This window comes from Athene noctua, chromosome Z (genome assembly GCF_965140245.1).
Source record: "Athene noctua chromosome Z, bAthNoc1.hap1.1, whole genome shotgun sequence".
Lineage (NCBI taxonomy): Eukaryota > Metazoa > Chordata > Aves > Strigiformes > Strigidae > Athene > Athene noctua.
In genome coordinates, this window is record NC_134077.1 from 70,005,630 (window position 1) to 70,021,241 (window position 15,612).

Sequence of the window (15,612 nt, forward strand, 5' to 3'; positions counted from 1 at the left end):
GAGGGGTTTGCCTCTACACTGCCAGTTTGTCCATTTCCACTGCTGTAACCACCCCCACAGGGCATTTGCCACCATCCATGAGTCAGGGCAGAGGTAGAGCACCAGCCACTGCTCTCACTCAGCGATATCCAAGGCCAGCTGGACGGCTTTCACCTCTGCGAACTGACCCGATTCACCTTCTCCTTCAGCAGCTTCAGCAACCCATCTGTGTGGGGCTCCACACAGCTGCATTACACCTTCAATGTTTCCCCACAATGCGACAGGACCCGTCGGTAAACAGGGCATATCGCTCCTCGTTATCCAGTAGTTTATTATATGGTGGGGCCTCTTCAGCATGTGCTACCTCTTCCTCTGGAGCCATTCCAAAATTTTGCTTTCTGGCCAAGTTGTGATCACTTATACTATTCTTGGGTGACTGGGGCTCCCTATCTGAGCCTGCTGTGTGATAAGTGCCACCCATTTACTCCACGAGGCATCAGTTGCACGGTGTGTAGAGGGGACACTCCCTCTAGCACAGCACTGGCAGTCGGGGTGCCAGGAGGAGCTGTGCTTCAGTCCCCATCACCTCTGAAGCAGCTCGAACCCCTCCATATGCTGCCAGTATCTCCTTTGCAGTTGGAGTGTAGCAGTCTTCTGATCCTCTGTATCCCTGACCCCAAATCCCAGGGGTCGACCCCGAGTCTCCCCTGGTGCTCTCTGCCAGACACTCCAGGTAGGGCCATTCTTCCCGGCTGCAGTGTAAAGCACATTTTTAACATCTTGCCCTGTCTGAACTGGCCTGAAGGCTACTGCATGAACTATTTTCTGATTAATTTGTTCAACAGCCTGTCGCTTCTCCTGACCCCATATAAAATCCTTCTTTTTCTGGATCACTTGACAGAGAGGGCTGACAATCTGACTGTAATTTGGAACGTGCAGTCTCCAGAAACCCGCAACACCCAAGAAAGCTTTTGTCTCCTTTCTGTTAGTTGTTGGGGACATTGCTGTTATTTTATTAATCACCTCTTGCCATTTTACTCCTAAAAACTGTATCTCTTGTGCAGGTCCCTTGACTTTACTGCGCTTTATGGCAAAACCGGCTCTCAGAAGGATTTGGATTATTTTCTCCCCTTTCTCAAAAACTTCTTCTGCTGTATTACCCCATATAATGATGTCATCAATGTACTGTAAATGTTCTGGGGCTTCACCTTGTTCCAGTGCAGCATGGATCAGTCCATGGCAAATGGTGGAGCTGTGTTTCCACCCCTGGGGCAGTTGATTCCAGGTGTATTGGACACCCCTCCAGGTAAAAGCAAACTGTGGTCTGCATTCTGCTGCCAGAGGGATGGAGAAAAATTCACTGGCAGTATCAGTCGTGGCAGACCACTTGGCCACCTTCGACTCCAGTTCGTATTGCAGTTCCAGCATGTCTGGCACGGCAGCACTCAGCGGTGGTGTGACTTCATTCAGGCCACGATAGTCCACTGCCAATCTCCACTCTCCATTAGACTTTCACACTGGCACTGTGGGGCTGTTAAAAGCGGAGTGCGTCTTTCTGATGACTCCTTGGCTCTCTAGCTGATGAATCAGTTTATGGATGGGGGTTACAGCATCTCAGTTGGTGCAGTATTGCCATCGGTGCACGGCTGTGGTGGCAGTTCGTACCCGTTGTTCTTCAACCCTCAGCAATCCCACAACAGAAGGATCCTCTAAGAGACCAGGCAACACAGACAGCTCTTTAATTCTTCTGTTTCCAAGGCAGCTATACCAAAAGTCCACTGATACCCTTTTGTGTCCTTAAAATACCCTCTTCTGAGATAATCTATGCCAAGAACGCATGGAGCGTCTGGGCCAGTCACAGTGGGGTGTTTTTCCCACTCTTTCCCACTTAGGCTCACCTCAGCCTCCAATACAGTCAGCTGTTGAGACCCCCTGTCACTCCTGAAATACAAACGGGTTCTGCTCCTTTAAAATTTGATGGCATTAGGGAGCATTGAGCACCAGTGTCCACTAGAGCCTTATACTGCTGGGGGTCAGATGTGCCAGGCCATCGAATTCACGCAGTCCAGTAAACCCGGTTGTGCCTGTCCTCCACATGGCTGGAGGCAGGGCCCCTCTAATGTTGGTCATAATACCCGTTAACAACAAATGGGTTAGTGTGGTGTGCAGGGGTTTCAGCCTCATCTTGATCACTCACTTCTTGTGAATACAAGTCAGAAGTTCTTCTCATCGGATCAGGAGCAAAGCTGACCTTTCTGCTCCATTTGGGCACTTGATTACTGGAAACTGGAGCAGCATGTCTCCCAAGAACCCTGCTTTGTACTTGTTCTTCCTAACTCTATCCTGGCCGAAACTAGGACACACATAAGAACAAAAGGAAAATAAGAGCTATCATTTGCATGCCACCTCCATTCTCTTCAAAAAAGCACCTTATGAAGACACCCCTCACATACCTACTCTGTACAGAGAAACTTGAAACTACCTCAGCTTTACATGCCAGTCCCACATAGCTGGTCCCACAAGCTACTCATGGTCAAGTCTCATCAGTGGTCGTGCAGAAAAACATCATGCAAATGTAAGCTTTCAGTGACCAGTTCAGGCTGGTATTCCAAAGCCACATCTCTTTCTGACAAGCGTGAGCAAAGTATTATCTCTCTCACTCATTCAGAATGTACCACTCACACAATATTATCACCACAGGGCACAGCAGTCTTTCAGAATGGTACCCGATGTCAAAGAGCTTTCCATTGCACCCCACTGAAGAGCTATTAATGTAAACAAACAAATGCTAACATAAACACACTCTATTTGCACTCCACAAACTCAGCCTGACCTGTGCCTCACTGAACTTGGCAGAAATCTTTCCCTCCCCAAGCCCCCCTTCAGAAACACCCTTCCTCTCACCTTGCCCACTTCCATTCTCTCCACAGCAGGAAATATGTCATGTTTCTTTCTGTCCTCTGACAAGGGGGTCTCTGGCAACCTCAAACACACAGCACAGCAATCCAGTGGACATTCTGAGGATGTGTAAGAGCTCAGTGGTGAGAGCACATTTCAGAAAGCCCCGTGAGTCAGCCTACTTGTTTGCCACTACTATGAGGGAAAGGTCCCACTTCTCTGGCTGCACGCACATTCCTGCTACTCACCTCATGGAGGCATCCATGGGAAAATACAGTGGTACAGCTCTCTGCCATTTTGCCAGTTAGCTGAACTGGCTGAGGGAAGACTCTGAAAAGTGTCCAGGGTACTGGCATATGCAGGACTGTGTGGCTGAAAGCAAGAGCTATGGAGGGAGGATGGTCAGGACCACCTTCTCTTTTCAATCACAAAGTGGGTGCTATAGGATCACATGTGTATGTGTACATAAACATTGTCACACATGTATGTGAATTTGTACACTTATCTGCAGATGACAGATGCTGAATACACTCATGAAAGGATACATCTCGCAGAATTCATCTAGCTCCGAAATAAAGACATGTCTACAAAACATGATATCCCTTTTACAAATAAAAACAATGAAAATTCTCCAAAGCAGATGAGCAGGTGCCTTGACTATTGTATCTACTAAGTTGAAAAGGAAAGGTTCTTACACGAAGAGCAGCAGGGAAAACTCCTTGCCTATTTTAAACTACCCACAATATATTGCCTTTCCCCCTCCTCTTGGGAAGACAAAAACTGTATAGATGAATAGATAAATTTAAGCATCCCTTTTTGGGCAAGCATAGGTAATAAACGTTCACTCTGCTTCTGAAGACCTTCTGCCTACTGAAAAATAAAAGCTCAAATCAATTTAAAACCAAGTTTCCATTTACTTAAGCACAGAAATCATTTAGGGTAGCATTTAAACTTGTGCTTTTAGTCTCAGCAAACTGCAGAGCCATGTGCTACGCAAAACATCTTGTAAAACTCCTTAAAAGTAGTTTATTGGTGTGCACCAGGTTTAATGTTTCCTCAGGTAAGTTAAACAGACATAAGCCAGCTTTAAACCAGTTTTTGGAACTGGTATTCAGTTATCACCACTTAAAAAGTTACTACATATAAGCTGACTCACAGCTGTGCTTCTACAGCTCTACTTAGCATGCACATCTGCATTTTATTTACACTTATGAATCTGGTACTATGATTCAGCTGATGCAGACCAGCACCCATCTGCGTCTGAGCTTTGGCCAGTGCAAGCCCCCTTCAAGCACAAACTAACTGGCTCAAATTCTCATACCCATTTCAACTAAAGTTATTTAATCTCTACTGGCCCATGTGGCTGATGCCTGATAAAGGATAATTTCCAGACTCAATTGCTTAGATGGGTGTCCAAATTTACTTGCAAGAAGCATTAAGACCGGACTGCTCTTTGTCTCCAAATTCTTCAAGAATTTATCCATTGTGATTAAAAAAACCACAGTCCACCAAAAGAGACTTCTTTGATACTTACTACTTACCATTTATATTAAGTAATCATGGTGACTAAAAGGTTAGCAAAACATGCTTCTCAACTTTTTTTTTTCCCTCTTTTTTTTTCTTTTTGACAGTGTATATAACCCACTTCAGTCATCCTTGGACTCATGTTGTGTCTCAGAGCCACAGGAGAGAACAAGTTTTTTGTTTTTTAAATGACAGAAGAACCACAGTTGAAAAGCCATAAATACCAGAAGGACTCAGAGGCTCACCTAATATCTGCCATTATACTTCATAGTATTTGTATTCATTTAAACTGGTTTTCAGATGACAGTGTTTCCTTGATCTACTCAGAAGAAAACAGGAAGTTTCCAGTCACCATTCAAAAGGTAAACAGCAGTGCTGTTCTCAAAAATCCATTACATTTGGGTTTTTTGGGGAAAAAAACCAAAAAAAATTAGCATAACCACTAACCATCACTGCAGTGTTTTAATCACACATTATCCATAGTTCATTTTTGTAACAACACTGTTAAAACAAAGGACTGTAAATTAGCAGTAACAGGAACCAAGGCAAGCATTTCAGTCATTTGATCTACTGTATCTTCCAGACTCTTTCTGGGGTTATTACATATTTTTGCTACTGTAATTTCATAATTGCCATGTGACTTCTGTTTCTAACAGCAAGGTGACTTTACAGCAGCATTAGTATAACTGTGTCCAGCATCCAAGAGAAGAGAAAGATTCCTTCCTTATCACACTCAAATTTTAAAGACAATTTCCTCTTTTTACAATAAATATATGTGTGGGGTAGGAGAAACAACCCATCTAATTTCTAAGAGAAGAGGAGAAGCAAACCAGTGGCAGGGCCTCACATCACTTTTAACAGGAGTTTCCAGGGGAGAAGACAGAAGCAGTACAGAACTGAAAGTCAAAAGGTGGATTACAAACTGCAATTTGGAGTGTGATGCAGAAAGGGAACAGTTTAGCAGATGTTTGCTTGATTCAGAGGATTTGCTGGCAGATGCAGTAACACTGGATACTTCTGGATGTGAGGGATGATAAAAATGAAACATGGTTTAGATACTTCTTCCTATTCTTTATTTTTTTAGGAAAAAAAATATCTTCTTCTGGTACTTAAATTTTACTACTTACTGAAGGATCTACTTGATCATTTGTTACTCCCCTCAGGACAATCTTCAACGGATGTTTCATGAAAGGTGCCAAGCAGAGCAGACTTTCCAAATAGTAGCCAATACTCCGACTGGGGCTGCAGTCATGTTCCAATGAACCACCGTACAGAAGACCAGGCTGATAATACAAGGTAGTACCTACAGAAGATGTCAGGGGAGCAAACCAAATGAGACCAGTGTCAGCACACTGGCCATTACTACAGCTTAAAGACATTTGCAATGATATATAAAGGCAAATTGGAGACAGGGGAATTTGCACTTCCATCATTATTTCTATGTCTGCAGTCAATAAATGGGCCAATGCACATGAGTGTCTGTCTTACACATCATTTTCCTGCTCCTTTCCCCTTCTCCCCAAAAATCAAGGATCTCTTACCAATCCCTGAGATGCTGATACAAGCAATTACTGTCCTCCACAGCAGCTACCTTTACCAGACCATTAGGTCACCACTGTCTCAGCATATCTGGTGGTAGTTCATCTGCTTTACTGACCAACTGTAATCCTCAAAATTATTTTTAAAAAAAAAAAAAAAAAAGAGGACAAGAACCATATGAGATTTTTATGTGGGATGCTTCTTGCTCAAACCAACCCCTTTTCTGACACAATGAGGCAAGCAAACCTTGCCTTCTACAAAAATCCATTCTGGTTCAGAGGGACCTGCCCCTACTACAGAATCCTGCATACCAAATAAAATACTGATTTTAAAACTTGAGCACTATAGTTTCCTTAAGTCTCTGCATTATGGTGGAGTGCTGATCTTCTTGCATGCAATCCGTTACTACAAAACTTCTCAGGGTGGTTATTTCTGATCTTCTCAGTCAATGATAGTTGGACACCTACCTACCTCTGTCAAGACAAAACTTCCGCTTCACTGCAGCGTATCAGCCGATAGAACCCAGAAGACCAGAACAGAGGAATAAAAGAAAACAGATCTCACCTGTTTGGTTTATTTCAATCCGAGAGCCGTTGGTCACTTTGTCAATCAGGCGAATAAAACTTGCTTCAAAATCTAAGGAGTAGAACAAAGAATTTTAAAGTTCCTCAAGTTTATTCCTGGAAAACTAAGAAACTTCAACGCCATACTTGTTTCCTTTCCTGCCTTTCACAACAGAAAAGCTGCCTTCACTCTTCAACTTGTTGTGGTATAATTCTACTCCATATGAAAAGGCAATTTTATAAAAATAGAGATGTTAATTTGAGCCTCCATGCTCCACAACAGAGATGTGACAGTTGGACCAGTCACACTCCTCTCCCCAGCACACAGTGAGTGACCAAGTTGACAATTCTAACCAGTGGCCTGAGGTATCACTTGATTCCATGACCAAACCTCTGACAATTTTTCATTTTGCTCAGGATGAAGCAAAACATACAAATCCTAGCAAACAGGAACCTGTGTATTGAGGCACGACAAGCTTCACGTTAGTCTCTGTTCAAGCCTTAGAAGAAGGTGGCACTCAGATGTGAAGTGCTGCTGCTGTACATCTTCCACAAGCACAATCACGTATCTGCAGACTTTCAGATTTTCCATTTCCAAAACTGTCACTGACATAATAAAGGCTAGAGAAACACAAGTCCCCCCACTGCCTCTTTTCTTGCTTACTGTGTACACTATAGCAGTTATGTGGAACTAATTCCTCAGTTTCTCTTTTTTTTTGGTGTGGACTCTCACTCAAAGACACAGGAAAGGACAAACACATTTAACAACAACAACAAAAAAAGGTATCCCAAGCTGGTACAGACTCAGTATCAAGGAAAATATGTGAACATACACAAGAGTCAAAAACCCAGGTAGTTTTAAGGACCAACAACAACTGCATAACCATTGGTAGGTTACAGAATATCCCTAGCAATAACCCTGTCTTACTTCTTAAACTGTAAATCAGGTTTTTCTTCCTATATGAACTTCTAGGCTGCAGTAAACATTTAAACCAAAGAGCTACCTGCAGAAATTACAGTTTGGTAATACTCCCATAACATGGTTGATGCCCCAGTCCCACAGTGCCGGTTCTTCTTTCTGTTATGATAATTTCTAAACTTAAAGTTTGTATTACAGCACTGGGACCTCTTCCAGTGCAAGAGTGCACCTCTGCAAAACACACATTTCCTTGTTGAAAAACAAACCTGTGGAAGTTTCCATGCAAGTGTTCCAGTCATGAAAAGCAGAGAGAACTGCATGTTGAATCACCCGCACAAATCAGGGTTTGTTGTTACTATTTTTCCATTGCGGTCACAGTTTACATTTTCAACTCATGCTTGGAAAAGGCAATTCCAGCACCTTTTAAGAAAACATGTCAAAACCCACAAACTTCATCATCACTAAACACGCCACGGTATTAATGGTTTGGGCCATGGTAAATGTTAAGTACACAAGCATGTTCTGACAGTCTGGGCGGTGAATTTCAAGCTATAAACTGAAGCCTCCTCAGGAGGCAGAGTAGCATCTATGCTGGATCCATCCCTGTTCACACCTTGCCCAAAAAATAACAGAACACCACAACAACGTTTCTTCCTCAATCTCCTATTGTATTCCTACTTCAAATTTTAAATGAGGAAATTTGCTTTGGGGTGCCAAAGGTCCTGCGCAGGAAGGGAGAGGGTGCTCCCTAAGCAAGGTTCCCTCAAAACACTCGGCAGGGTTGGAAGCTTTCAGAGATGAGAAGTAAACGCATTTCATGTCTACCTTTACAGCTACAAGAGTAGAAATAAAAACCAGATAAAAATCAGGGCATAAAAGCTAACCCATGAAAACTGTGGGAACTTGGGCTCCCGCAAGGAGATGGGGAACACGCTGCCAGGCACTCACAGCAGAAAGCCACGGCCGGCGAGCCAGCAAGTTCTGCAGGTTTTGGCTGGAAAGCCCGCTTTTACTGAGACACACCAGCGCCGGGGCTGCCAGCCAGCCTCACGCACGACCGCCCTACCAGGCGGCCTAGATGGGCGCTCGGCGGATCCCTCCGCTCCCCCACCCGCACCGCCGCACGCAGCCCCCTCCCACCGGCGGGCTCCAGCCGCCCCAGCGCCCCGTGCCGGCCCAGGCGTGACCCCGCGGGGCGGCGCGGCGGCCGAGCCCAGCGCGGAGCCGCACCGCCGCCACTCGCGACGTCCCCCCGCGGCACGCTGGCAGCCGCCAGAACAAGGCGGGCGGCAATGCCCTCATCGTTCTGGCCCCGTCGCTCCCCGCGCCCCCCCCGCCACCAGCGTGCGCCAGCCCAAGCCGGCACGGCGCCGGCGACTCGCCGCCCGCAGCGTGTGCGCGGGGCGGCCCGGGGAGCGCTATTCCACGGAGAGACGCCGGCGCGCAGCCGGGACCACCCGCACCCCCACGGCGGAGCGAGACCCGCCGGGAAAGGGGTCGGCAGCAAGCCCCCGGGGCAGCTGGTGCCCCTGCTCACCGCGGAGGCCGGGGTCCTCCTCCTTGGCGCGGATCTTGCGGATTTTCAGCGGCCTCCCGCTGAGGGTGGACAGCACCAGGCGCTGCCGCAGGAAGTTGCACCCCGCGTAGGTGAGGCACTGCGCCTCGCCCGCCATGCCGCCGCCCGCCGCGCCCACGTGGGGGGAACAGGAAGCGCTGGGGGGGGAGCGGCGGGGTCAAAGGGCAAGGGGCGGGGCCGGCTCGCCGCCCGCCGGGGCGGGGGCGCGCCGCCAGAGCCGCCCGGGTCTGCCGCCACAGCGGGCCGTCCGCGGAGAGGGGCCCGCCCGGCAGCTGAGCCGGCATCATCGCCTCTGCCTTCGCTTCTGCCGTTTGGGAAGTTTCAGAAGTTCAGAGGGACCGGTATGCTTTTTCCGCCGAAGGCCGGTGCCCGCCCGGGCGCTGCGTAGCTGGGCGTGCCGGCCGCGGCGCGGCCCCCCCGAGCGGCGGGAGCTGCGCCGCCTCCCCCCGCTGCCGCCGAAGCGGCCGCATCGCCCACCGGCTGCTGGCCCCGCGCCGGAGCGGGGCAGTTTCTGGAGCGGAGCACGCTCCTTCAGCCAGCCCTTTTCGGTAATTTATCGCTGGCTGCCTTAAGGAAAGGAAAGCTGAGCAGAGGAATGAGTGCGATTTCCAGTCTTCAGGCCAGCCTGTCTGTTTCATGATAGTGGCGGGGCCCACCTGTCCTTAAAGAAGAGACTGCGTGAACTTCTCAGTCTATTTCAAGAGGAATGTGGATTATAGTAGAGGTGTGACAGCATCAGTTGCTAGGCTACGTTTATGTGTACAGTGAACGAAGTTCCTTAGAATAGAATATCTCAGTTGGAAGGGACCTACAACAATCATCTATCTAGCCCGACTGCCTGACCACAAGTTAAGGCATGTTGTTAAGGCATGTTGTTAAGGCTATTGTCCAAATGCCTCTTAAACACTGATAGGCTTGGGGCATCGACCACCTCGCCAGGAAGACCGTTCTAGGGTTTGACCACCCCCTCAGTAAAGAAATGTTTCCTAATGTCAAGTCTGAACCTCTCCTGGTGCAGCTTTGAACCATTCCCCCAAGTCTTATCACTGGATCCCAGAAGAGCTCAGCACCTCCCACTCCACTTCCCCTCCTCAGGAAGCTGCAGAGAGCAGTGAGGTGACCCCTCAGCCTCCTTTTCTCCAAACTAGGCAAACCCAGAGTCCTCAGCCACTCCTCACAGGACATTCCTTCCACCTCTTTCATGAGCTCTGTTTCCCTCCAGATGCATTCAAGGAGCTTCACATCCTTCTTAAGTTGTGGAGCCCAGAGCTGCACACAGAACTCAAGGTGAGGCCACACCAACGCTGAATGCAGTGGGATAATCCCCTCTTTTGACTGGCTGGTTATGCTGTGTGTGATGCACCCCAGGATGCGATTTGCCCTCTTGTCTGCCAAGGCACACTCTGGGTCTTATTGAGCCTGCTGTCAGCCAGCACCCCCAGATCCCTTTCTGCAGAGCAGCTCCCCAGCCACTCCTCTCCCAATTTATACTTGTGCCTATCATTTCTCTGTCCCAGGTGCAGAATTCAGCATTTGTTCTTATTAAATTTGATGCCACTGATGATTGTCCCATGCACCAGTCTATCCAGATCCCTCTGCAAGGCCTGTTGTCTCTCAAGAGAGTCAACAGCACCTCCCAGTTTGGTGTCATCAGCGATGAACAGAAAAGGTAGGATCATTTTCCTTACAAATCATAACACTTTATTTTCTCAATAAGTTGTTTTCCAGAGACTAAAACCTTTTTTTTTTTTTTTCAAATCATGATACGGATGCTTTACGGGAACTAGGTAGCAACTAGGCCCTCTCCTATCAGCTGCTTGCTGACCGAGCTTTCCTGATCAGTGTGCATAAGGATCATTTTTTGATTTGATAAACCAATCTTTCAGGTATGTATCAGAATCATAGACTGGTTTGGATTGAAAGGGACCTTTAAAGATCATCTAGTCTAACCCCTCTGCCATGGGCAGGGACACCTTCCACTAGACCAGATTGCTCAAGGCCTCGTCTGACCCTACTTTGAATGCTTCCAGGGAGGGGGCATCTGCAGCTTCTCTGGGCAACCTGTTCCAGTGTCTCATCACCGTCACTGTAAAAAAATTTCTTCCTTATAGCCAATCTAAACTACACTCTTTCGGTTTAAAATTGTTGCCTCTTGTCCTGTCACTACAGGCCCTGGTAAAAAGTATCTCTCCACCTTTCATATAAGTCCTTTTCATATACTGAAAGGCCACAATAAGATCTCCCCACAGCCCTCTCCCGGCTGAACAACCCCAGCTCAGCCTTTCTTCACAGGAATGATCTATCCCTCTAACCATTTTTGTGGCGCTCTGCTGAACTGGCTCTATCATGTACATGTCTTTCTTGACCTGGGGACCCCTGAGCTGGAAGCAATACTCTAGGTGGAATCTCACCAGAGCAAAGGAGAGGGGGAGAATCACCTTCCCTAACTTGCTGGCCATACTTTTATGCAGCCCAGGATATGGTTGACTTTCTGGGCTGTGAGAGCACGCTTCTGGCTCATGTCCAGTTTTTCATCCACCAGTACCCTCAAGTCCTCCTCCACAGGGCTGCTCTCAATCCATTCATCTCCCAGTCTGTACTGATACTGGGGATTTCACTGACCCATGGGCAAGACCTTGCACTTGGCCTTGTTGAACTTCATGAGGTTCACATGGGCCCACTTTGCAAGCCTGTTAAGGTCTCTCTGGATGCCATCGCTTCTCTCAGGCATATCAACTGCACCACTCAGCTTGGTGTCAGCCACAGACTTGTTGAGGGTGCACTTAATCCCACTGTCTATATTGTTGCTTAAGATATTAAATATTATTTGTCCCAATACAGACCCTTGTGGGATACCACTCATTACTGATTTCCACTTTGATACTGAGCCATTGCCTTTTAATTTGGTGGAGAAGGCCAACTGGACAGTTCCTTATCCATTTAACAGTCTATCTGACAAACGCACATCTCTCCCAATTTAGCAGCAAGTATGTTATGAGGGACTGTATCAAAGGTCTTACGGAAGTCCAGGTAGATGACATCTTTAGCTCTTCCCTTGTCCACTGATGCAGTTACTCGATTGTAGGTGGCCACTAGATCAGTCCAGCATGATTTGCTGTTGGTGAAGCCATGTTGGCTGTTTCCAATCACCTGTCTTCCACATGTTTCAACATGTCTTCCAGGAGGATCTGCTCCATGATCTTACCAGACACGGAGGTGAGGTTGACTGATAAGTAGTTCCCAGGGTTCTCCTTTTTACCCTTTAAAAAAATGTGTGTGATGTTCCCCTTTTTCCAGTCACTGGGGACTTTCCATGACTGCTGTGACTTTTCAGGTATGATGGAGAGTGGCTTGGCAACTACATCAGCCAGTACCCTCAGGACCCTGGGATGCATCTCACTGGGTCCCATGGGTGTGTGTATGTTCAAGTTACTACGGGGGTCTTGAGCCTGATCTTCTCCTACAATGGGAGTGACCATTCCACCAGTCCCTGCCTTGAAGATCTGGAGCTTAGGAGGTGTGACAAGAGAGATTACCATTTTGAGGCAAAAAAATTGTTGAGTACCTCAGCCTTCTTTATGTCAGTTGTCACCAGCCCTTCTGTCTTATTTACTATGGGGGGTACCTTTTCTTTAATCTTCCTTTTCTGGCCAATGTACCTGTAAAAGCCATTCTTATTTTTGCATCCCTTCCCTAATTCAGTTGAGTGGTATCAGTCACAATTTGACTAGTGTGGTCCACAAAAGACAAACTTTGTCTTTACTAGCAGCTATGGAAATTGCATGACAGTTTCACTCCCACGGAGTTGTGAAATGAGCAATTTCATATATTAGACTTGAATTATTACTGAATCTTGCAATAAGCATGTATCCCAAATCATGGTCTTGTCCCTGAGTGAGCATGCTGTGATAATTTTAAAGAGATAACTTCTGTACTTTAACATTCAGCTATATGCTTTATTCTACTTTTAAACCCACAAATGTTTTTCATGCATCTGCATTTATATTTCTGTGCTTTGTTCTGCACTGCAGGTGAAATACGTGATTGAATCACACCTGACTGATAATAATCCTGGTTTGCCTTTCTGTAAGCTGCTATGGTAGATAAAAGCACAAAAAAATTTTGAAATGACATTTCTGTGGTGCTGATGTTTCCTCCTGTTCTTTATTTTGGCTGCAGCCTAAATCATGTTTTACCTGCTTAGTCACACATTTATTATAGTAGTAAGGAGCATTTCAAGGCTGTAGTCACTAGGACATCATAGTTGTCAGTCAACAAGAACTGACTGTTTCACAAAGGTCTTTTCTGAAATAAGATCAATACTATATTTGTGTAGGCTTTTTAGCAGTGAGAGTCCACATCAGATAATTGGTGCTAATCCATAAGGGGTTCACAAGCTATTCATATAATCTGTGATACACTTATTTCTACAAGAACTGTGAAGAAAGTTGCTGCATTTTGTTTGTTTGTTTGTTTTAACTGAACTGGAGTGCTGTCCCACTCTAACCTGCTCTATTTCCTCCATAGGTAGCTGAGACAAGGATGCAGCAAACTGAAATTCCTTGGCTGGCTAAGGGTAGTAATACAATACTACAGAAGTGCTGAGTCTTTTTGTCTTCTATTATTTCTATTACTGGCACTTTTAAGGCCTCAAACAAGATCTAATCTTGGTCTCTATGCACGTAGTGAGAAACTAGGTGTTCTCCCATGAATTCCAGCAGAGAAACATGATGAAAGAAATTTGAGAGAAAACTTAGACAACATCAGTAGCTGAGCTGCTACAGGTCAAACCCTAGAACTGTCAGGCCTTCCAGTCAAACAAAGGAGGGTCAAGATGAGGTCCTGGATTCTCCAGCTGGATCTATGTAGAAGAGGATGGAGTGTGTGGCATGGGGATAAATTAAGAAATGGGCAGCAGAATGAAGGCTAGGTGGATATTCCAGGAATTTGTTGGGAAAGAAGTTTTGGAAGAACATGATGTCTTTCCAGAGTAGAATGAGTAGACTGGGGAGAATAGTAGAGGGGTCACGTGTTCATTGTCCCTTAACTGAACCGGTGGCCTGGCTTTGTGAAGTTCCTAAGAGTGATACACTTCCTTTTGTTAAGCTTAAGAGGCAACCCAAACTGTCAGGTGTGATCTTTTGGACCAACTGAGAACAGACAAGGCAACATTTTGAAGACTGCCATTTGAGGTTTTTTGAATACTTGGAGCCATGCTGTAAACCAAACTGGAGTAAAATACCTCATCTTTTTAAGCTGTCAGTCATATGTCTGTATTCTGGTGGCTTGCTAGACAACATATGATATAAACGTGGAGGTTAGTTAGCCTGATATCACCATATCACTCAGGAATAAGCACTGTTGATTTTTTCCCATGGAAGAAAGAGAATTAATTCAATTTAGTGATTGGAATTGCTTTACTGCAGTCTTGTTTATATCTTGTTTCTCTTTTTTTCCCTTTTCTTCCCCACCCCTTCTGTATATCACAGATGTCACAGTTGAGGTTCGCAGGGACCTCTGGAAGTTACCCAGTCTAAACCCCCATCTCAGGGAGGGCCACACATAGCCAGTTGCCCGGGTCCCTGTCCAGACAGCTTTTGAATATCTCCAAGAAGGGGGACTTTACAGCTCACTGGACAAGTGGTGCCTGGACTTGGTCACCCTCACAGTAAAAATGTAGTTCCTGATATTCAGGAGGAACCTTCTGTGTTTCAGTCTGTGCCCACTGTGTGACTGTTCACTCAACTCCTGCTCGGGTTTTGGCTAACACACAGCTCATGCTAAGGCCTGATGCCTGCTGGGAGCTGGGCCACTAGGTCAAAGTGTGGGCAAACATGTAGGCAGGACACAGTGGCCAGAAAGGGCTAAAGGTCATGATGCAACCACTATCACCTGCAACTTGCTGTCTCCTGCAGCCATAATCCTTTCATATTGGTTGTCTGGCAGTTTTTCAGGATCTGCTAATGCATGGAAATGTTACAGACCAAACTTCTAAGCTGGAAGGTGTATATTTATGTCAGCTTACCCAAAAAGATTTTGAAGCAGATCCAACAGTAGCTGGAATTATGATGTCTTCATGCTTCCCAGTGTCATACAGGGGATGCCTGCACCATGATGGAGGAAGAAGGATGAGCACTCTCACCATAGGCTAGGTAACTATTTTGCTCATAAGTGAATGAATTGCAGGCAGTTATGAGTTGGAGAAATTGTAAGAAACCACATGACTGATGTGATAAATTAGGGAATTCACGTGTTAGACTAGTTTGTACAAAGGGGATTGAGCCCTTGTTTGTCATGTTAGTTTGCTTTCTTTCCTAATGAGCTCATAATATAAGATTTAATTTACAAAATACATGATCTTGTAAACTGGAGAGACCAAAATGGACCGTGACACCATTGCCTCTGGTCCTGTCCCTGAGCACCTCTGAGAAGAGCCTGGCTTTGTCTTTGTTGCACCTTCCCCTCAGGTGTTTAAATACAGTGATGAAGTCCTCCTCTCTAGGCTGAGCCGTCCCAGCTCTCAAACTTTCCTCATAGGAGAGGTGCTCCAGTCCCTTCAGCATTTTACTGGCCCTCGGCTGGGCTCTCTCCACTATGGCCATGTCTCTCTTGTA

General features: G+C 46.2%; 1 protein-coding gene across 4 annotated transcripts in view; it reads right to left on the reverse strand.

Annotated features, from left to right (window-relative positions):
• RCL1 (RNA terminal phosphate cyclase like 1) overlaps positions 1-9,107 on the reverse strand; it is a 37,304-nt gene extending 28,197 nt beyond the window's left edge. For all 4 annotated transcript variants that reach the window (XR_012635597.1, XR_012635596.1, XM_074932650.1 and 1 more), the window contains exons 1-3: positions 8,960-9,107; positions 6,505-6,576; positions 5,529-5,704 (exon numbers count right to left, since the gene is read on the reverse strand). Coding sequence is in view for 2 of the 4 variants with exons in the window: in XM_074932650.1 (XP_074788751.1) it covers positions 5,529-5,704; positions 6,505-6,576; positions 8,960-9,095 (384 nt within the window). In the remaining 2 variants the exon portion in view is untranslated. The remainder of the gene's footprint in view (positions 1-5,528; positions 5,705-6,504; positions 6,577-8,959) is intronic.
• Between the last annotated feature and the right edge of the window lie 6,505 nt (positions 9,108-15,612).